Source organism: Cricetulus griseus, chromosome 2, assembly GCF_003668045.3.
Source record: "Cricetulus griseus strain 17A/GY chromosome 2, alternate assembly CriGri-PICRH-1.0, whole genome shotgun sequence".
Classification (NCBI taxonomy): domain Eukaryota; kingdom Metazoa; phylum Chordata; class Mammalia; order Rodentia; family Cricetidae; genus Cricetulus; species Cricetulus griseus.
In genome coordinates, this window is record NC_048595.1 from 171,767,752 (window position 1) to 171,790,507 (window position 22,756).

Here is a 22,756-nt window from a genome sequence, read left to right on the forward strand (position 1 = left end):
AGCGCGGAAGGAGGCCTTAAGCGCGCGGCGAGCGGCGCTTTCCGGGGCGTAGGTAGGAGACCGACGGCCGAAGACGTGGCGACCCCGCGAGGTGGTGGTGGAGGGAATCCCTGAGAAGGCGGCGCGGTGGACGGCACCGATCAGGCAGCTCTGAGGACAGCCCCGGCGACTGTCAGCTGGCACCGTTTGAAAACAGTTCGTTGTCCCGCCGCGGCAGCCCGGTTCCCGCCCTGACGGGTCTGACGCGACCGCGCCGCCGCGGCGCTTTGTGCTCCGCCCGCTACTGATGCTGTGTGTTCTGGACGACGGGCTCCGCGGTTGCAGCGTGTGAGGCGGCCGCGAGGAGCCAGAGTCGGCATGTCGCTGCCTCCGGAGAAAGCCTCGGAGCTGAAGCAGCTCATCCACCAGCAGCTGAGCAAGGTGAGGAGCGCGGGCGGAGCGGCCCCGAGCTTAGCCCCGGGCAAGCATCGGCCCGGTGTGAGACTCGCAGGGAGCGCTGAGGGCTCTGCAGCCGGTGTGTGGAACGGCTGTGAAACGGAGGCGATCGCTGGTGACTTCGTCCAGTTCATGTAGAAGTAGTCCGAGGAGAGATGTCAGGGTTACTTTAAGCCAGGAACCCCAGTCTGCAGTACGAAGTAGTGGCTCTCAAATGACTGACGACGAACGCATTGACCCCACTCGGGGCTTCGGGGAGAAAGAAGCGCGAGTTTGAACCGGCGGCGCTCAGCTGCTGCCTGTCAGCTGAAGTAATAAAGCCTCTTTATGGTGTGTTCGTGCGCCAGGGTGTTGCCGAGTCGCTGGCTTCTTTTGTCGAATCCTCGAAAACAGTCTCGCTTTTCCATCGTTTAGGCAAGGAAATAGACCGACTAATAAGTTTAGAGTTGAATAAGCGGAAAGCTGGAATAACTCACTTTTGGTTCTTCTGCCTTCTTCCAGGTCTGTGTTCTTTTGGTTACTCTCCACTCACTCTCTTAGATTTGTTTTCGTTGAATTATTTGTGGGCAACCAGCAATAAAGGTAGCTAGTTGATGACCAACCAGTTCAGATTGCTTCTACTATTTTGCTCAAAAATTTCCATGTCTTAAAAACTTGCTTTTATTGGCGTTGGCATTTGCCGTTAGTTTTTGAAGCCAAAAACTCTAGAAGTGGTATTTAACTGCTTTATAATGTTGTAAATTTTAATGTGTGTCTTCTCCACAGATGGATGTCCATGGCAGAATAAGAGAAATTCTTGCCGAGACTATACGAGAAGAATTGGCACCTGACCAACAACATTTATCAACAGAAGATCTGATCAAAGCTCTTAGACGTCGAGGAATCATTGATGATGTAATGAAAGAACTTAATTTTGTGACTGTGAGTAATTTTCTAGGTAAACAAATTGAAAGTGTGAATATTTGCTTATGTCTAAATTTATAGGGTCCATACTTAGGGATCCTCTTTTGTAAATCCACTGTAAGTTCAGTCTGTCTAGTGATAGCCATTTTTCTTAGGGTTTTGTTTTTTTGTTTTTCGAGACAGGGTTTCTCTGTGTCCTGGCTCTGTAGACCAGACTTGTTTTATGTGTACGGTTGTGTTTTGCCTGCATGAGAGTTTGTGTACCACTTGCATGCTGGTTCCCTTGGTTTGGAAGGGTTTTGATCCCTTGTAAATGGAGTGAACCACCATCATGGTGTTGTGAATTGAACCCAGGTCCTCTGCAAGAGTAATAGGTGCTCTAAACCAGTGAGTCGCCTCTATAGCTCCTATAATATCCTTTCCTTGGGTCGATTTTGTTGTTGTTGCTTTTTTTTTTTTTTTTTCCAGGCAGGGTTTCTTTGACTTGCTCTGTAGGTCAGACGGGCCTTGAACTCAGAGATCCTGATCCTACCTGTCTGCCTTCTGAGTGCTGGGCTTAAAGGCATGTGCCACCACCTTGGCCGGGCTCCTTTTCTGTGGTTTTAAGTTGGCCCCACCATGAGTTAGCAGATAGTGCTGATGAGATGGGAGATATACACCATCTTTCTCTGAAGTGTCAGAAACCCCTCCTGTTATTCTGTAGAGTTGTCATTTAGTTAGGCCTATTTTTAAAAGCAAATACACTTAGAAAATTCCTTAAGAACTGACTTCGTAAACCCCTCAGATCTCTGTACAAATAGGTCAGTAGTGGGCTGTCTCCTGCCTGGTACACTCAGTAAGTAGGCCTTATATTGAAAATGAGGTGATAATGAAGAACTGTGACCTCAATACAGGAATACTCTATTAAAAATAGGATGGACTAGTACCCTAGAGACCTGAGTACTTTAATATGCTTTATCTTTTGGGTTTTGAGAGTTGTTATAAAAACTGACCTATTAACAGCCTCTGCTTCATGCATGTTACTTTTTATGTTTTTGTTTTGTTTTTCAAGACAGGGTTGCTCTGTAATTCTGACTGTCCTTGAGCTTTCGATGTAGACTAGGCTGGCTTTGATGTCAAGAGATTCTCCTGCTTCTGCCTTTCAAGTCCTGGCATTAAAGGTATGTGCCACCACTAGGTGGCCGAATGTTACTTTTTAAAAATCAGTTCATGGTGGAATGTTTTGTTGTTGTTTTTGAGATAGGGTCTCATTATATAGTTCTGACTGTCCTGGAACCCACTATGTAGACAAGGCTGGCATTGAACTCACAGAGATCTGCCTATCTCTACCTCTTTAGTTTGGGGAGTAAAGAAAGGCACATGCCACTATGCCCAGAAGCCAAATGTTATATAGGGTTTAAAGGAAGTTTAGCAATGTTTAAGGTATAGGTTTGCTTTTAAGGCCAGGCTTGGTGGTGCACACCTTTAGTTTCAGGATTTGGGAGGTGGACAGACAGATCTCTATGAGTTGGAGGCCAGTCTGGTCTGCATAGCAACCTCCAGGACGGCCAGGGCTATATAGAAAAACTCGTCTCAACAACAACAAAAACTTTTTAAAAAAAAATTGTGGATGGCAAGAATTAAAAACAGTTGAATCCCTTCATATTAGACTTTTACGAGTTCCATCTCTCATGAAGCTATGTATTTTCATTTTAATTAGGCTAGGAAAATAAAGCCTTTTTTTTTTTAAGATTTTATTTATTTATTTTGTATATGGTCTTCTGCCTGCATGCCAGCAGAGGGCACCAGATCTCATTCAAGGTGGTTGTGAGCCACCATGTGGTTGTTGGGAATTGAACTCAGGACCTCTGGAAGAACAGTCTGTGCTCTTAACGGCTGAGCCATTTCTCAAGTCCTAGAATTTTTCTCTTTCCCCCCTCCTCCCAGGCAGGGTTTCTCTGTGGCTTTGGAGGCTGTCCTGGAACTACCTCTTGTAGACCAGGCTGGTCTCGAACTCACAGAGATCCCCCTGCCTCTGCCTACTGAGTGCTGGGATTAAAGGTGTGGGCCACCATCACCCCCAGGCTGAATTTTTATTTTCTAATTTGTATTTTTCCCTACTTTTCTAGGACAGTGTTGATCAAGAACTCCCTTCTCCAAAGCAAATTGTTGCTTTTGATAAGCAGTCAACATTAAAAAAAAGTATGTATATACATATATATTTTTAACATAAACTTGGTTGTGATTGGTAATGGACATGTCATAGTGTTTGGCATTTGATAGAAATTCTTTTCAAAATGAAGTACTTAAAATTTGTCATTAGTTAACCTAAAACTTAGATGCAGTTTTGCGTGAAATATATGATATACTATATAGTACTGTTGGGCCAAAATTGGGAGCATTGTTTTCTTTTTCTTTTATTTTCTTTTATTTATTTATTATGTATACAGTCTTCTGCCTGCATGCAGGCAGGCGGCACCAGATCTCATTCAAGGCGGTTGTGAGCCACCATGTGGTTGCTGGGAATTGAACTTAGGACCTCTGGAAGAACAGTCAGTGCTCTTAACCGCTGAGTCATCTCTCCAGCCCGGGAGCATTGTTTTCTTATGTCTTAATGATAGATACATTTTATAAAAACTGGTGGTACAACACCTTTAATCCCAGTACTTGGGAGGCAGAGTTCAAGGTCAGTCTGGTCTACATATTGTGTTCCAGAACAGCCAGGAATACACAGAGAGACCCTGTCCTAAAAACAAAGAAAGAAAACTGTATGTGCTTGCTATTTTAATATAGTAAAATAATTAGATAAATATAGTTACTAAGTTGATAATGATCTGAGTTGGCTTGTGGAGGTGATAATATGCTTTACAAACAGCTAAAAATCAAAGTTACACCTAACCTTTGCATTGATTCTCTCAAACATAGTGAGACTGTGAATTCACTAAAGAATATCATATCATAGCTCTCTCCTTGCCATAACACAGATGATTCTGCAACATAGTAAATTGGGTGATTCATCTATTTATTTATTTGTTTATTTTAGTCAAAGTATTTCTATCAAGTCGTTTCTAATGTCTTGATCACATTTAATCAGTTATTTGGCAGTTTCCTCATATGTTGCTACACTTTGCAGCTAATATTGATCCAACACGAAGGTATCTTTACCTTCAGGTTTTGGGTGGAAAAGCTTTCTTGGAACATCTGCAAGAACCTGAGCCTTTACCAGGACAAGTTTGTTCAACTTTTACTTTATGTTTACATTATCGGAATCAACGTTTTCGCTCAAAACCTGTTCCATGTGCTTGTGAACCAGATTTCCATGACGGCTTTTTGCTTGAAGTTCACAGAGAAAGTTCAGGTAAGAATATGTAATGATACCTAATTAAGTTTGTTTGGTTTTTATTGAAGAACAACCGCCACAGCTTCTGCGATAGAGATTATAAACCCGGCCTAGTGGCTCAGCTTCTAATTCCAGCACTCAGGGAACAGAGGCAGTCAGATCTCTTGAGTTCCATAGTGAGAACTTGTGGGGTCGGGGAAGAGAGAGATTGATTACAGTAAATGAGTATCTCTAGTTTTCTTCTCCAGTGCTATTTTTTATTTAAATGAGTTCTTACCCACTTCTTTTTTTTATTTTAATTTTTTTAAAGATTTATTTATTTATTTATCATGTATATAACATTCTGCTTCCATGTATATCTGCACACCAGAAGAGGGCACCAGATCTCATAAGGGATAGTTGTGAGCCACTATGTGGTTGCTGGGAATTGAACTCAGGAACTCTGGAAGAGCAGTCAGTGCTCTTAACCTCTGAACCATCTCTCCAGCCCCCCTTACCTACTTCTTGCTTTACTAATTTTCTCTTATTTTTTGCTATGTTAATTGTTTTCTTTCTTTCTTTTTTTTTTAGTCAATTGTTTATATATATCATGTATACAGTCTTTTGTACCTTCAAGTACTGGAATTACAAGTACATGCCACCACACCTGGTTTTGTAATGTAACAGTCCAAGTTTGAATCTGGTTGTGGTGGTTCATGCTTATAATTCTATCACTTGGGAGATTTAAGCAGGAGGGATGAGCTAACGCCGGAGGATTTCAAGTTGGAGGCCAGCCTGGGCTACATAGGGAGGCCATGTCTCAACAACACAAAACACAAAATACACACACACACACACACACACACACACACACACACACACACACACACACACCTCAAAGTTTATATAATGTGGGGGGCGGTGGAGATGGCTCAGCGGTTAAGAGCACCGGCTGCTCTTCCAGAAGACCAGCATCAATCCCCAGCATCCACATGATAGCTCACAACTGTCTGTAACTCCAATTCCAGGGGATCTGACACCTTCATACAGATATACATGCAGGCAAAAACACCAGTGCACGTGAAATAAACGTAAGGAAAAAAGAAAAAGTTTATATAATGTATCAGTGTATTCGATATATTTTACTTACCAACCTAAAGCCATAAAACAAGCAGAATCGAAGAAGTCTGCCTAAATAATTTAGTGCCTTTAAAAGATGTCTTAAAGTTTTTAATTTTTTTCCTTTATTGAGCTAGGGTCTCAAATAGCACAGACTGTCCTTGAACTCAGCGTATAGCTGAGGGTGGCCTTAAGCTTCTGACTCTTCTGCCTCTTCTGCGTACACCCACTAGTGCTTGAGTTTTAGGTGTGTGCCAACATACATGGTTTATGTGATGCTGAGGTCACACCCAAGGCCTTGTCCATAATACACAAGCACTCTACAAACTGAGCTGCACCCTAGTCCTTTGTAATTTTATTTTTCTCCCTATAAAAATGTTTTTTGTTTGGGTTTTTGTTTTTGGGGATTTTTTTTTTTTTCAGGACAGTTTTTCTCTGTTCTAGAACTCACCCTGTAGACCTTTAACTTTTTTTGTATGGAGGCCTTCGTGGTGGGAGGCCAGTATGGTGGTACATGTCATTAATCCCAGCCTTTGGAAGGCAGAGGCAGGTAGATCCCTGAGTTCCAAGGACAGCCAGGACTACACAGAGAAACTCTGTATTGAAAAACCAAAAATACTTTGGTAATTTCTGGAGTTGAAGAATGAATGTAATTTGAGGATTAATATTTACATAGTGTTTTTTTTAAATATTATGTGTATGGGCATTGTTCCTGCATGTATGTATGTGTGTTTGTGCACAGTGTGCAGTGTCCACAGATGCTTGGAGAGGGTATGAGATCCCCTGGAACTGGAGTTACAGAGGGTTGTGAGCTGCCATGATGGTGCTGGGAATTGAATGCATATCCTCTACAAGAACAAGTGCTCTTAGCAACTGAGCCATCTGTCTAGCACCCTGGATTTTTAGGTTTCTCTTTTTGGTGTGTATGTGGAGTTTTGAGGTGGGTCTCACTATGTAGCTCTGACTAGCCTTGCACTCACAGACCCTCCCTCCTCTACTTCCAGAGTGCTTGGATTTAAGGTGTGTGCTAACTCATTTAGCTGATGGCCTTTTCTTTTGTAATAGTACATAATATAAGTTCTTTTGAAGATTAGACTTTTTATGGATCAGAAAGTACTGACTACTGTAAGTAACATAACTAAGTAACTTCTAAATAATTCATCTTATTCTGCTAGTCCTGGCAGTTGTCAGTCATAGAATGGGGTGATATTCTTCCCCCAGATTCTGGCATACTTTGAGAGACCTTACTAAATTATTTCCATCATATGTAAGCTTATTTAGAATACTTTTCAATAAAAGTGTGTGTGTGTGTGTGTGTGTGTGTGTGTGTGTGTGTGTGTGTGTGTGTATACACCCCAGTTCTCTTATATGTACACATATGTGCGTGTGGTGCTGGGTATGGAATCCAAGGCCTCGGGCATGCTAGGCAGTCACTACCACTTAGCTATATCCTCAGCTTGTAAAATGATTCTGTGTTACTAAGTAATACGTAATATAGTGTGTTTTTTCTTCGGTTTGTGTTGTTAGGTGATGGGACTAGAATGGCTGATTCAACAACAATGTTATCCATAAGTGATCCAATTCACATGGTGCTGATCAAAATAGACATATTTGGTGAGACTACTTTAGTGGCATCCTATTTTCTGGAATGGAGATCAGTTTTGGGCTCAGAAAATGGAGTGACCAATCTGACTGTGGAACTTATGGGTGTAGGTATGATGATTAATGTCACTTTCACCTTTTTATAAATACTGTTTGTTGGCAAATTTATTTTATATCAGTCAAAAGGGCTTTACAGGAGGGAGACTTGTAAAACAGGCTTTCATCAGAATTTCAGTGGTAAGTTGGCTTAGGGAATAGCTGGAAGAATAATGCCACCATAGTTCTTCAAAGTCAGTCTTTCTTATCCTGAGGAATTTTTTTTTTTTTTAAGATTTATTTATTTATTATGTATACAGTGTTCTGCCTGCATGTATGCCTACATGCCAGAAGAGGGCATCAGATCTCATTATAGATAGCTGTGAGCCACCATTGGGTTGCTGGGAATTGAACTCAGGACCTCTGGAAGTGTGCTTTTACTCTGAACCATCTCTCCAGCTCCAAAGAATGTTTTTTGTCTGCAAAATGAATGGAAATTCTGGAGGTTCAACATTTTGTTGTTGTTGTTGTTAAATATAAGGTTATAAAGAAAAGCAGGATTCTTTTAAACATATGAATAGGTGTATGCATAAGCTTCTTTCTGGTATGTCCTAGAGTACAGCACATCACCGTCGTCACCACACTGGTTCTTGGAGGGGGTGGGTTATGGGTTTTTTGTTTGTTTTGTTGGTTATGGCCAGAATCTCACAGTGTATTTTGGGATGTCCTTGAGTTCCCTCTACAGAACAGTTGGCCTGCCTCATGCTAGGATTATTGGCATGTACCACCGTGCCAGCTTCATACCAGTGGTTATTGACGAATGAGTAGATGTTCCTCTAGTTCGTTATTATGGATAGGTAAAATTTGAAAGAGTTGCTAACTTGGTCAGTGTCAGTAGCAATGAATAGTAAAGGACAGAGGTTGTACATTATCTTACCATTATTTCCTTGGATTTTGCATACTGCCTACTATGTAATATGTATTAGCTCATAAAAAGAGGAAAACAAAAACCCACTAATGTTTTATCTATAACTTATAATGTAATTGTATTGGTATTACAACTTATTCATACAAGTTAAACTTGGGGATAGCATGATGGCTCAGTGGGTAAGATGATACACAAGTAGAAGGAACTGAGTTTGTCTCTCCAGCACCCACAAAAAAAGCTGGGCATGGTGGCATGCATCTGTAATCCCAGGTCTTGATGGCGGTAGAGACATGCAGATCCTGGGATCTCACTGCCCAGCCAATCTAGCTAATTGGTGAGCTCCAGGTCAGTGAGAGACTTTTGTCTTAAAAGCTAAGGCTGAGAGCAATAGTGGAAGTGGCCCCACATCAGCCTCTGGTCTCCACACTCTTGTGAATGGGCAAAGCCATTTACATAATGTGCATGCACTCATACAAAGAAAAAGAAAAAAAGCTAAATTTGGTCAGTTGACAGCAAAGCATTCAGAATTTAAGTCAGACTCAAAATATGTCTGTACTTAAATAAAAAGAACTAGTATTCTCTTTACACATGAGATTTGTTTTTTAAAGTGATTTCTGGTTCTTTGTCTTCAAAAATAGACCTGGGCCTGGAGAGATGGCTGAATGGTTGAGAACACTGGCTGCTTTTCTAGAGCACCCATATAGTGGCTGACTGCTGACTGTTCGTTAACTGCAGTCCCTGGGGATCTGGCCTCCAAGGACACTGCATGCTTTAGGTGCATAGACAGATAGACAGACAGACGGATGGATGGATAGATAGATGCAAATAGGTCTAACATGATAATCATAACAATGACCTGGAAATAAGTATATACCGATTTGGTTAAGAAATATTGAATAGTTTTATATACATATATGTTTGTATGTTGTATATATAGATCATATATAGTTGAAAACTTGATAAGAAAGGGTAGATGGAATTACTGCATATGGTAAAAAGTTGGGATACTTTCTGATTTTCATGGAGACAGAATGGGCTCTTAACAATTGCTTTGGTTTTGTACTTAATGTAGCATCTAGTTGGAATTATATACATTAAATTATATATTATATTAAAGATATAAATTTAAGAATTCTAAATCCACAAGGTCAGAAAAGTTCCTTAAAATGTTTTTAGAAAGCTTTAGTAACAAAGAAAAAAATCAATTTGATTTGGTTCATTTTAAAAAGTTTGATTCATTTTTAATATGAATATTAAGTGTAATGTTGAGTATTATAACTCTACTTAAGTCATAAAGTACATCACTCCTAAATTATGTTGGTTAGACTTTGGTTGACTAAATACACATAGTCCTGAAAGTTCTTTGTTTTAAATAAGGTTTAAGTAGAGTTTTAAATATTTGTATTTATAGGAACAGAATCAAAAGTTTCTGTGGGAATTTTAAATATAAAACTTGAGATGTACCCACCACTCAACCAAACACTGTCTCAAGAAGTAGTGAACACACAGGTAAGCCAGTTTTTCTTTTGTACATTGCTTTAGTTGTAGGAAATATTTACCCTAGAAAGTATTGTCTTTTTAGAAAAAACAATAACATTGCTGTTTAGATTTGTACTAAAAGAATTAACCAAAGGGATGGGGAAAGAACTATTAAGCTGGGACTGGTGATACAGTTAGTGGTAGTGCTTGCTAAGCATGTACAAGGCCCTGGCTTTTAGCAAACTCCAGGACTGGAATGTGTGTATGTGGGGGGGTGTCACAAAGTGGAAGGGCATTGGAGTAGCAACATGGGGTGATATTTTAAAAGGCTTTATTGCATTTGCATGTGTTTTGTGTGCATTGGGGGTGGGTGATAACTGTGTGCTGTGACTTTTGGGAGTGGATGCTGTCATTCCACCATGTGAGTCCCTCCAGGGATCAAGCTCAGGTCTTTGCCTGTGGAGCCATCTTCATTTCATAGACATTTACTGAGAGCTTGGTTTATGTGTAATTCTCTGTAGAATGCTAAGGGAGGCTTTCTCTCTTGCTGGGGTCCAGCTTCAGCTCAGGTTCAGGTCCTGCAATAGGAAGTGGCGCAAGGAAAAATCTGACCACCAGATGGATTGCACACTAGTGCCCCCCTCCCAATAGCTTGAGCCATCTTTATTTATTCTTTAACAGAGCTTGTTCCACCAGGCTTACATAAACAGATTTATTATTAGTTTCTATTTTTGACTTCTAAGAATTACATCGTAGTCATCTAAAAGCTCCCCCTTGTTCCCTTTTATGCTTCCCCAAACACATTTTCCCATCCCCTACATAACCTCATTCTAGACTTAGAGTTGAGCATTTTTGCAAGCTTAACTAAATATCAAGCTAGGCACATCCTGCTTCTGTAGTATTTATTCCAGCTGGCAGCTACTTGTGGTTACAAAGTTAAAAGGTTATAGCCATGGGTACATTGCTCTAAGGACTACAATATTTGAACCCAAACAATGTTTCATATCTGTAAGATATGCTTTTATGCTAGGCATGTTGGTACACACCTTTAATCCCAGCACTCAGAGGCAGAGACAGGGGGATGGATCTCTAAGTTCAAGGCCAGCCTGGTCTACAGAGTTATTTCCAAGACAGCCAAGGCTACACAGAGAAACCCTGTCTCAAGAAAAAAAAAAAGATATGCTTTTATATAGTTCCCTGGCCTATAAGAGGGTCCTACTTGTCTTAGTCTCTCTGTTTAAGGCAGACTTTGATAAGGCACTCTCTTCTCATCCCATCATACCATTCTTCTTCCCCCAGTATAAGCTCCTGTGCATGGTTAAGGTGAATCTATTCATCCCACATTTTGCATTGTATTTTTTTCCTCTGTTGAGTAAGAAAAGTTCTCAGGTTTAGAAATTGTGGTTAGTAATTCCAAATAAGAAATTTGAGAAGCATTAGCCCCCTGCTAAATCTTTGGGGAAAACGTTCTAGAAAGAACAGAATTTCCAGGGAAAATTGCAGCTTCTCACATGTGTGACCTATAAAGTGAAACTGAAAACCTCCAAAAGAATCAACAACATAATGAAAGAGAAAAGAGCCTGCAGGCTCTATGAGTCCAGCAGTGTCCAGCACTGTCTCCCAGTTCCCTTGGTCTTTGCCAAGTGGAAGATGGCCTCCGTGGACTTTGCCTCTTTCAGAGACCCCCCTTGCTCTACTAGCAATTGTACTGAGGGCATTACACATGGTAGACAAGCACTCTGCCACTGAATTATAGCCATAGCCCTTTATGTTTTTACTATCCTGTATGTGTGTATATATTTTTTGTAAAGCTATGTGATATATAAAAGATGGGGTTTCTCTGTGTGGCCCTGACTGTCTTGGAACTTATTGTACACCAGGCTGGTCTTGAACTTAGAGATCCATCCCCCTGTCTCTGCCTCCCAAGTGCTGGGATTAAAGGTGTGTGCCACCACCACCTGGCTCAAATAATTATCTTAATTACAGTTTATTTTGTTGTCATTTTTGTTGTTTTGAGACGAGGGCCTGGGTTCAAAGTTAGATGTATTTGAAGTAGGAATTGAATCCTGGGTTCATGAATTGTGGACATCTTATACCATTGAGTGTCATCCCCAGACTCATGGGTTCTCCATTCTTATGACACAGGCTCACACTGTATATCCTTGGCTGGCCTGAACCTCATAGAGATCCACCTGCTTCAGCCTCCCCTGTGGTAGAATTGAAAGCCTATGCCATTACACGTGGCAGCTTCTTCTTTCTAAACCTAACATTGTTTTATTTATTTACTTGATTTTAAATATTTATTTCATTTATGTATGTGTCTATGTTGGTGTATGTGCATGCATGTTTTATGGGTGCCCAGAGAATGTAGATGAGGAGGTAATAGCCCCTGAAGTTGAAGTTAAAGGTGGTTGTGAGCCACCCAATATGAGTGTTAGGAATGAAACTCAGGTCCTCTGGAAAAGCAGCCAGTGCTCTTAACCATTGACCATCTCTCTAGACCTTGACGTTTCGTAAAATTTTGTCACTTTTCTGTGGTTAGTCATTTTTAGTGATAGCTTATTTTGTTTCATGTATGTATACATATATATGCATATGTACACATGTGTATGTATGAAAATTCTAAATTTCAGATTTTCTTTTAAAATCACCTTTTTTTTTTTTAAGATTTTACTTATTTATTATGTATACAACATTCTGCTTCCATGTATATCTGCACACCAGAAGAGGGCACCAGATCTCATAATGGGTGGTTGTGAGCCACCATGTGGTTGCTGGGAATTGAACTCAGGACCTCTGGAAGAGCAGTTGGTGCTCTTAACCTCTGAGCCATCTCTCCAGCCCCTAAAAATCACATTCTTTGTAAACATTTTCCAAATTATATGTATTATTGTGTGCATTTAATGTGGGGGCACATGTGCTATGGTGCTTGTGTGGAAGTCAGAGGACAACTGTGGAGTTGATTCTCCCCTTCCTACCTTTACATGCATTCTGGGAATCAAACTCAGGTCAGCGGGCTTATGTGACAAACCTCTTAAAATTGTAGTCAGGAATGCTTACTAGTTAGTCTTTGGTTTTTTGAAACAGGGTTTCTCTGTGGCTTTTGGAGGCTATCCTGGAACTAGGTCTTATAGACCAGGCTGGTCTCCATTCACAGAGATCCACTTGACTCTGTCTCCTGAGTGCTGGGATTAAAGGTGTGTGCCACTGCCGCCTGGTACGTAGCACTTTTTTTTTTGGGTGTGGGGGGGCGATAGGGTCTCTTGATTATGTAGCTGTAGCTGGCCTGGAAACTTCCTATGTAGACCAGACTGGCCTTGAACTCACGGAGATCCTCCTGCTTCTGCCTCCTGAGTGCTGGGATGAAAAGTATGTGCCATCACACTTGACTTACAGCAACTTTATTTTAGGAGTCTGGAGACAATGAGTAAATAAAATGGCAGAAAGAGAAGGTATTAAATGGAAAAATTACTACAGGGTGATATTAGTATTAGTAATTCCAAGGTTGGGCCTGTGTGTTCCAGGTAGTGGGAGCAATAGTCTTGAGCAAAAGGCTTGTGTGGATGGGAGAGAGAGAAAATGAGACAGGGTCAGAGTGAGAATAAACTTGGGCAGGTAGTTTTCAGTATGGTAGAAGGTGATTGACCTGCTTTATTATTTAAAAACTTCCGTCATGTGCAGGGAAAGATCATTTAGAGTATTGTATGGATTATTGAAGTTGTTATAAAATCTTGGAAATTTGCAAATAAGACGTTATTAGTTCAAGTTAACATGGTAGCAGGGATAGAGAACAAGTAGATTGTTCTGATAATTTAGAAAATTTTATAAAAATTTCATTTCTTTATTTCAAGCTTGCCTTGGAACGTCAGAAAACTGCAGAGAAAGAACGATTATTTCTGGTCTATGCTAAGCAGTGGTGGAGAGAGTATTTGCAAATTCGACCCTCACACAACTCACGGCTGGTAAAGATTTTTGCACAGGTTTGTGTATTATGTTAGAAAAGCTTCAACCCTATATTTACACTGTAGTACTGTAAATACTTTTCATTTGAAAAATATTTTCATTTCACAAATGAATGTTTATTTCTAAAATAGTTATCTTTTATTGGCTAGGTCAATGGCATAATACAATCTTTGTTAGTTTGGAATATACTTTTTTATGATACTTAAAATTGATTAAACATTTGGATACTTTATGGCTTATATGCAAATTGAACCCTGGACATACAGTGTGTCTGTTATTTTTTACAAAAAAAAGGTGGAAAAACAGTATTGTGCCATTGAGATGTCTCAGAGTGAAACATTGGCTGTGTAAACTCACAACCTGAGTTCAATCCCTGGAACTCATCCGAAGGTAGAAGGAGAGAACCAACTCCACAAAGCTGTTCTCTGACCTTCACAGATGTGCTGGGCCACATGGTCACAGACACATCATATAGACACAGTGGTAAAAATAATATAAAATATTTTTACAACATGTGCATTAATTGTGTAAAAACCAGTATTTCTAAACCAGTGACCAGGGATGTTTAACTGCACAATTTCAGCTACAGATGCACCTTGACTCAAGATGCAGTCTTATGTTTATGAACATGTCGTTAGGTTGAAAATGCCATTTTAATACTGCTGACCTGCCCTGTTAAGGCTTAGCAACATAATACACTAAGGGATATCAGTTGTTTACCTTTTCAGTCAGGTGACACAGTAGAGCTGTGGTTGCTCAGCAGCAAGAAATACTACATGCTACATATTACTAGTCTAGAGATCAAAATTTAAAGTATAGTTTCTACTTAGTATATAGGTATAGATTCTGAGGAATAGATCAAATAGTTTATATATGTTCAGTTTCTGTACAGTGTTAGATTATGACATAAGTGTCTCAGATGTATGCATTCGTGTGTGTGTGTATATATCTACATTCCCTAATCATTGGGACAAACTACAGGTGGCTTCATTTCTAGATAGGAAGCTAGGGAATAAGAGTCCTAATTTAGGACTCTTCCTATCTAGAAATAAAGCCAAAGCTACACAAAGAAACCCTGTCTCAAAAAACAAAACAAACAAAAAATTTCTTTTGTCTAGATATAAAGTTCTGTGTGGTAATATGGAAGATTACTTTGGTTTAGATTTAGATGCTCTGCCCTTCCCTTGTCTATCTGCTAACCCTTTTTCAGAGCAGCTCTTAACTCCCACAAGCTTTGGAGTCAGACAGCTTAGACTTTAAAAATCCTGGCTCTAGTGTATGCCTTTGATCCCAGTACTCAGGAGACAGAGGCAGGTGATCTATGAGTTTGACGTCAGCCTGGTCTACAGAGTGATTCCAGAACAGCCAGGGCTATACTGATAAACCGTGTCTTGAGAAACAAAAGAAAACAAAATCTGTCTCCATTATATAACTGCTATAGTTTATTTCATTTATGAAATGAGAATAAAATAGGCCTTATGAGAACTTAAAAGATGTTAGTCAGCCCTTAGTAGCCTAGTGCTAGATGCACACTCAATAAATGTCGTCCAGAATTATCTACAGAATAATAGATGTGACACTTGGGATGATTAGCTTGTTGTTGCAAATAATGTTTTCCCCTTCTTCCTCCAGGATGAGAACGGGATAAATAGACCAGTCTGTTCCTATGTTAAACCTCTTCGAGCTGGACGGCTTCTGGATACTCCGAGGCAAGCAGCACGATTTGTTAACGTCCTGGGTTACGAACGAGCCCCTGTTATTGGAGGAGGTGGCAAACAGGAGCAGTGGTGCACTCTGCTGGCTTTTCTCTGTAGAAACAAGGTATCAAATAGACATAACTAATAGCAGTATTCATTATCATAAGTTTTTTTAATTTATAGCATACTTATAAGAGAATTTCCTTGAAAATGTATGTATTATCAATCTGAACAAGACAAATCTTACTATTATCTGTAACATTACATATCAGCACTTAACACTTACCATCTTTATTTTTGTAATTTCTTATCTAATAGAATGTTATTCTGATAGAAACAAACTCATAGAGCTGAATATGTTGTCTCATGTAACCACAACACTTGGGAGGTTGGGGCAAAAGATCATGGATTTCAAGGCTAGTCTGGATACAGAAAGCTCCAGGCCAGTCTGTGCTGTATAGCAAGATCTTGTCTCAAAAACAGAACATCTGGATGTGGTAGTGCACAAAGGCAGGTGGTTCTCTGTGACTGTGAGACCGGTATAGCGAACATAGCAAGCTCCAGGTCAAGCCAAGGCTACATAGTGTGACTGTATCTCAAAACAAACAAACAAAAAACCCACCAAAAATCTTAGGTGGATTGTGGTGTGCAGGTCTTTAATCCCAGCACTTGGGAGGCAGAATCAGGCAGATCTCTTGTGAGTTCTTGGTCAGCTTGGACTACAGAATGAGTTCCAAAACAGCCAGGGCTACACAGAGAAACCCTATCTCAAAAAAAAAAAAAAAAAAAAAAAAAAAAAAACCAAAACAACAACAAACAAAAGAACAAAAATTTATAAACAGAATAATTATGAGAATAATTATTGGATTTCATGATAATCATTTTTCTTTAGTTTTAAACAGAATTTAATAACTTCTATAAGTTTGATATTAAACTTTATGAGAAAATTGTATTTTATTTTATGTACATTGGTGTTTTGAGTACATGTTTTTCTGTTCATGACATGTATGCAGTACTTACAGATGCCAGAAGAGGGTACCAAATCCCCTGGAAGTGAAGTTGGGATTGTGAGCCACCTTGTTGGTGCTGGGAAACCCAGGTCCTCTGGAATGGCAGCCAATGCTCTTAACTGCTGCACTATCTCTCCAGCTCCTGATATTAAACTTTTAATGATTTCAATAATTTGACTTATATAGGATGATCCTAATCTTCTAAACTCTAAAAATGTTGCTAGTATAGTGAGCAAGTAAGACTGTTTTTAACATTTATTGTCAGTGAAACTGGAAAAGACAAGTTTCTTTAATCTGCTGCTGTTTTGTAGTAATTGTGTTCATGGTTATGTAAATAGAGTATATAGTCACAAAGGACAGTTCATGTAACAGCAGAAACATTTGAATGACAGGTTGATTTATCAATTGGAAAGGTTAGTTTTTTGTTTTTGTTTTTTATTTTGTGATGTTTTTGAGACAGGGTTTCTCTGTCTAGTCTTGGCTGGCCTGGAACTTACTCTGTAGACCAGGCTGGCCTCAAACTCACAAGAGATCCACCTGCTTCTGTCCCTGAGTACTGGCATTAAAGGCATTCACCTTACTGCCAAACACCCAAAACAAACTCAGCCAACGAATGCTTTCTACACACCTTATTTCTAAAGGTTTCCAAATTTAGTATGTATCCAAAAGAAAAAAAAAATTAAATTGCAACTCATAAAAAACTTCACACAAACTCTCAAATGAATGTTACCTCTTAGTGTTTACTTGGTTCATGTAGCTTCATAACTACAGCAAAGCACTAAATATGCTTAGATGGATCCTTACATCCCATAAACACAAACAGTTTGGTCCTAGCTTTGTAATTATTTTGAGGTAAATTTTTCGTTTTTGGTTTTTTTGTTTGTATGTTTGTTTTGTTTTTTGAGACAGGTTTTCTCTGTGTAGCTTTGGAGCCTATCCTGGCACTCGCTCTGGAGACCAGGCTGGCCTTGAACTCACAGAGATCCGCCTGCCTCTGCCTCCAGAGTGCTGGGATTAAAGGCATGTGCCACCAACGCCCAGCATTTTTTTTTTCTTTTTTTTTTTTTTTGGTTTGAGGTAGACTTAATGAGGCAAAACTCACTAAACCAGTGTCAATCTGTTAAAATTCACATAATGAATTTAAAGGAGAGAGTATCAAGTACATATCAAAGAGTTCAAGACACCCTTCCTAGGTCCCCGTGGGACCTAGGAGTCATAAAAATTAAGCTATTAATGAAAGTTTGACTAAGTTATACCTCTTAGGGTTGGTAAATTCTGTGACTGCCATTGTGATCATATGATTGACCCAAACTAATTATTCTTGATGTAAATTGTATTTTATGAAAGTTATCAAATAGAATTAAGATCCAATTTATAAAGCCAGGTGGTGGTGGCCCATGCTTTTAATCTCAGCACTCAGGAAACTGAAGCAGGTGGATTACTGAGATCGAAGCCAGCATGATCTTTATAGTGAATTCTAGGATAGCCAGAGCTATGTAGAGAGACTCTGTCTAAATATGCAAAAATATTCAACTTACATATTTATTGTTGGCTCTAAATCCTAGAGCAACAATAATTCTCATCAACTAAATATACAACAGCTAAGATCCAAACTGGAATTAGATAACCCACTGTGCTTACTTAAATATTCTTTGTAATTTAGAGTCCTTTCACATTAGCATATTTTCTCCTTGTTTCAGATTAGCATTGGACTAATGGTTAAACTTGAAACTTTTTGTAGTTGTTTTTATTTAGTTATTTGATGGAACTATGAATACATACTAATCTTACTTGAGTTTACCTTCCTTCTAGGGTGATTGTGAAGACCATGCTAACCTGCTGTGCAGCCTTCTTCTTGGATATGGATTGGAGGCTTTTGTCTGTGTTGGGACCAAGGCAAAGGGGGCACCTCACTCATGGGTTATGACTTGTGGGACTGATGGGACCATCATGTTTTGGGAGAGTTTAACAGGGCACAGGTTAGTCAACTAAGTTTATAAGGTTAGTAAAGTACAGGTCTAGGGTCAGTGAGTTGAGTTCAAAAAGCTGTCCTCTAACTCCCAAATGTGTTGCCATTGTATGTGTGTATTCACACATATACATCTTACACCATAATAGTGAAGCTTTTAGAAATTAAATAAAACACAGGTATAATTGGGCTAGGGATCAAACCCAAGGCCGTGCATTTATTTGTTTATTTATTTAGTGTATTGGGGGTCAGAAGACACCTTGCAGAACTGATTCCTTCCACCATGTGGGTCGCAAAGTGTAGGCTCAGGTCAGGAGGCTTGGCAGGAAGCGTCTTTATCCCCCGAGCCATTTGAAATTATACAGAAGTTTTGTTTGGATGGCACTCAAAAGTACGAATATTTATATATATATATATATATATTTTTTTTTTTTTTTTGAGACAGAGTTTCTCTGTAGCCTTGGCTGTCCTGGAAGTTGTTTTGTAGACCAGACTGGCCTTGATCTCAGAAATCTGCCTCCTGAGTGCTGGGATTAAAGGTGTGGTTACCACTGCTGAACTTAGAATATTTTCTATTGTGAAAAAATGAAAACTTGGGTTTTTTTTTTTTTTTTCTGAGACAGTTTCTCTGTGTAACCTTAGCTATTCTGGAACTCACTCTGTTGACCAGGCTGGCCTCAAACTTGGATCCATAAAGTTGGTTTTTTAAAGGTGTACTATGTAGATAAGGCAGAGTAATTTTGGCTGGAGATACAGCTCAGTGGAGTGCTTGCTATGCAAGCATGAGATCAGATCTTCAGAATTCATGTAAAAGTGTGGACATGTGCTGTAATCTCCGGAGCTATTGGTGGGGAGTCAGAGGATCCTGGGGATGCAGTGACCATCTGTCTGGTCTACTCAGAACTGTGAGCTCTGGATTCAGGGAAGGATCACATCTTAAAAAAAAAAAAAGGATAGCTGAGACACCCATGCAGTATCAGCCTCTGTAAACATAGAGTAATCACATTGTGAAGATACAGAGAGTAAAAACAAAGGCCAAACTTGAGTCTTGGCAAGTAATTAAAGCTTTGTTTTTATTTTTTTTCCTTAGTAAGATAACTGCCTTTATAGTTTTAAAATTCTCATTGTATAAAATTATGATGTCTTTTAGGTACATCCACAAGCCTACTAATCCTGACGGCTCTCCACTTGCTGAACAGCCCAAACCATTGTACCCCTATCGAACAATTGGTTGTGTTTTCAATCATCAGATGTTCCTGGGAAACTGTCAACCCTCGGATGCAGTAGAAACCTGCATATTTGATTTGAATGATGAGTCCAAGTGGAAACCCATGAGTGAAGACGCAATTAAGTCTGTGTGTGCTCCAGGGGCCACCACGTCTCTCCCTCCCTTCCCACCTCTGTGTGCATCCACAATTGATGCCTCAGTCACAAGCAATGAGATCGAAATGCAGCTGAGGCTTCTAGTGTCAGAACACAGAAAGGTAACTAACAAAAATATCTTGAACTCAGAGAGCCTGCCTCTTGCTCCCAGTATACCACCATGGCTAGTGAGGTTAACATATTTTAAGAATTTGCCTTAAGCTGGGATTGTAGTTCAATGGTAGAGTGTTTGTTTAGCATGTATAAAGTCCCTAGCAACACACACACATATACACTCACACACACTCTCTTTCTCCCTCTCTCTCTTTCCAAACTTGACATTTATCAAAAGAAACTGTTAGGAGACTTGAAGACTTAGAGTAATGTGTTATTTGTAATTCATAGCCAACAATGGACTGAAAGCTCTAATTTCTGAAAAAGATTTATTCCTAGTTTACTTCTGGTGCTTTTAGAATCCTCTTCTTGGAAAAACTGCCCTTATTTTCCTAAAGCTGTCAAAGGCAAACTTTCATTCTCTTCTTGTGCTCCTAATCAATGATAGCCTTGACCTAGCATATCCTTGCTCATTAGTCCATAAAGCATTTACATGTTTCTAGCATGGAGCTGGTGGGGAGACTACTTAATTACACAGCTGGAATGAAAGTCCCTCCTTGTCTTTCTCCTTCTCTCATGTTGCCTTGTAATATTACATATGGGGACAACATTTTGTTATACTATGTTTGTTTTTAACAGTCTTGTGGTTTTAACATGATGTTCTGGTATTATATATGAAAATTTACATAGCTAATCAGCACCTGTTAATAATAAGGGAAATATAAATTAAGATCAGAATGAGGGCATCGTTTTCCATTGACTCTTGTAGCTGAAATTGGTGTCATTAGCCAAAAGTCAGTAGTGCCTGTAACCCTTCAGGGGGCTGTGGCAGGGAAAGGATTAAGAGGATATAGGCTTTTGAGACTCCTTTACAACAGCTAGAACCCTGAATGGATGGTAGGAGACAATGAAAACATTCAGAATTTTAAGAAGTTTTTGATATTTGTACCTAAAGTATCAATAGCTCACTTGTGTTTACATAATTGTTTACATGAATTGACATTCATAATTGTCTTGAACATCCATAGAAATGTGTGTGTTAGCCGGGTGTTGATGACCCATGCCTTTAATCCCAGCACTCACGAGGCAGAGGCAGGTGAATCTCTATGAGTTTCAGGCTAGTCTTGTCTACAGAGCGAGTTCCAAGACAGGCTACAAAACAATACAGAGAAACCCTGTCTCAAAAAACCAAAAAAAAAAAAAAAAAGAAGAAGAAAGAAAGAAAAGAAAGAACTGTGTGTGTTAAGTTTCCTGACAGCTGTTTGGTAGCATGTAGTCTTTTTTTAATTTGTTCTCTAGATTTATTTTTTTTATCATTTTATGTGAATGAATATTTGCCTATGTATGTGCATGCCTAGTGACTACGAAGTTCAGAAGAGGGCTTCTGATCCCTTGGAACTTGAGTTACAGATGGTTGTGAGTTACCATGTGGGTGCTGGGAATTGAACCTAGGTTTTCTGCAAGAGAGCACATGCTTTTAGCAGCTGAGCCAACTTTCTGGCCCTGTCTTCTTTACCTTTTAATCTCTTATAGTGTAAAAGACAGTGCCTAACCCTAACCCATTTAGAATCACTGTTCAGGAAATACTCGAGCTTCATTTATTCAATAGATTTAGTGACTTTATCCACTACTGCAGGTAAGTTTATGCAGATTGTCTTTTTTGTTTTTTGTTTTTTGTTTTTCGAAACAGGGTTTCTCTGTGTAGCTTTGGACCAGGCTGGCCTTGAACTCACAGAGATCCGCCTGCCTCTGCCTCCAGAGTGCTGGGATTAAAGGCGTGCGCCACCAACGCCGGGCTATGCAGATTGTCTTACTAAACTTTTTGAAGGGCAAGGGAGACAGGACAGGGTCTCATATCCTAGGCTGGCCTCAAACTTTGTATGTAACTGAGACTGAACTTTTGGTCCTCCTGCGTCCACCTCATGTGTGCTGTGATTACATGTGTGCACCTTCACATCTAGTTTTATGTAGTGCTGGGGATTAAACCCAGGGCTCCATGCCTTACCAAACAATTTGAAAAAAATATCTCAAAATTTATTAACGTTATATCTTCCACATTAGGATGCTTCTGTGTATTCTAATTGGTATTTATTTTGTAGTTTTGAGCCTTAACATGATAAATAAATCATTGTATTGAATGATTTTTAGTTATTTCTAAGAAATAGAACATAATAGCTTCCTCTTTTTATTACTGTTCTTTTGTAGAATAAATAATAGGAAATGAGAATTTATGTTAGCTTAGAAAAATCTCTTCAACATGATGACACACCTTTAATCCTAGCACTTGGGAGCCTGAGGTGGACAGATCTCTAGATGCCAGACTGGTCTACATAGTAAGTTCCAGGACAGCTAGGGCTGAAGAGACTGTGTCCTTTAAAAAAAAATCTTGAAAGCTTGAGATACAGAACCAGGCAAATCTCTGAGTTCCAGGTCAGTCAGGGCTACATGGTGAGAATCTATCTTAAACACAGATCTCTTCATCGAAGGTATGGCAGCACATGTTTGCAATCTCAGCACAAAGGAGGCATGAACAGGAGAATCACTGCAAGATGGAAGTCATCCTTGAAGGCAAGCTAGGACTACACAGATTCTGACACACATACACATCTTGAGTTGGCTACGGTGGCACATGCCTTTAATCCCAGTGTTTTGGAGATGAAGACAGGAAAATCAAGGACATACTCAGCATCACATCTAGTTGAGACTATCTGGAATATATGAGACCCTGTCTCAAAGCAACAAAAATAAATAAATAAACAAACCTTTTCTTGGGTTACATTAAAAGGAACAGTTAGCTAGGAATAGTAGTGCATGCCTATATAATCCTAGAATTCAAAGGCT

At 39.6% G+C, this 22,756-nt stretch overlaps 1 protein-coding gene across 6 annotated transcripts in view; it reads left to right on the forward strand.

Annotated features, from left to right (window-relative positions):
* The first annotated feature begins 165 nt into the window (after nt 1-165).
* The window catches only part of Cep76 (centrosomal protein 76), a 28,591-nt gene continuing 6,000 nt past the window's right edge, over nt 166-22,756 (forward strand). Inside the window, exons 1-10 of one of the 6 annotated variants that reach the window (XM_027402690.2) lie at nt 173-420; nt 1,201-1,356; nt 3,447-3,519; nt 4,451-4,675; nt 7,283-7,468; nt 9,733-9,830; nt 13,652-13,780; nt 15,396-15,584; nt 18,283-18,449; nt 19,590-19,923. In XM_027402690.2, coding sequence (XP_027258491.1) covers nt 358-420; nt 1,201-1,356; nt 3,447-3,519; nt 4,451-4,675; nt 7,283-7,468; nt 9,733-9,830; nt 13,652-13,780; nt 15,396-15,584; nt 18,283-18,449; nt 19,590-19,923 — 1,620 coding nt within the window. In that variant the 5' untranslated portion in view covers nt 173-357. Of the gene's footprint in view, nt 421-722; nt 937-1,200; nt 1,357-3,446; nt 3,520-4,450; nt 4,676-7,282; nt 7,469-9,732; nt 9,831-13,651; nt 13,781-15,395; nt 15,585-18,282; nt 18,450-19,589; nt 19,924-22,756 lie in introns of those variants that run through there. The other 5 variants (XM_027402689.2, XM_035440091.1, XM_035440092.1 and 2 more) reach the window with 5 other exon arrangements.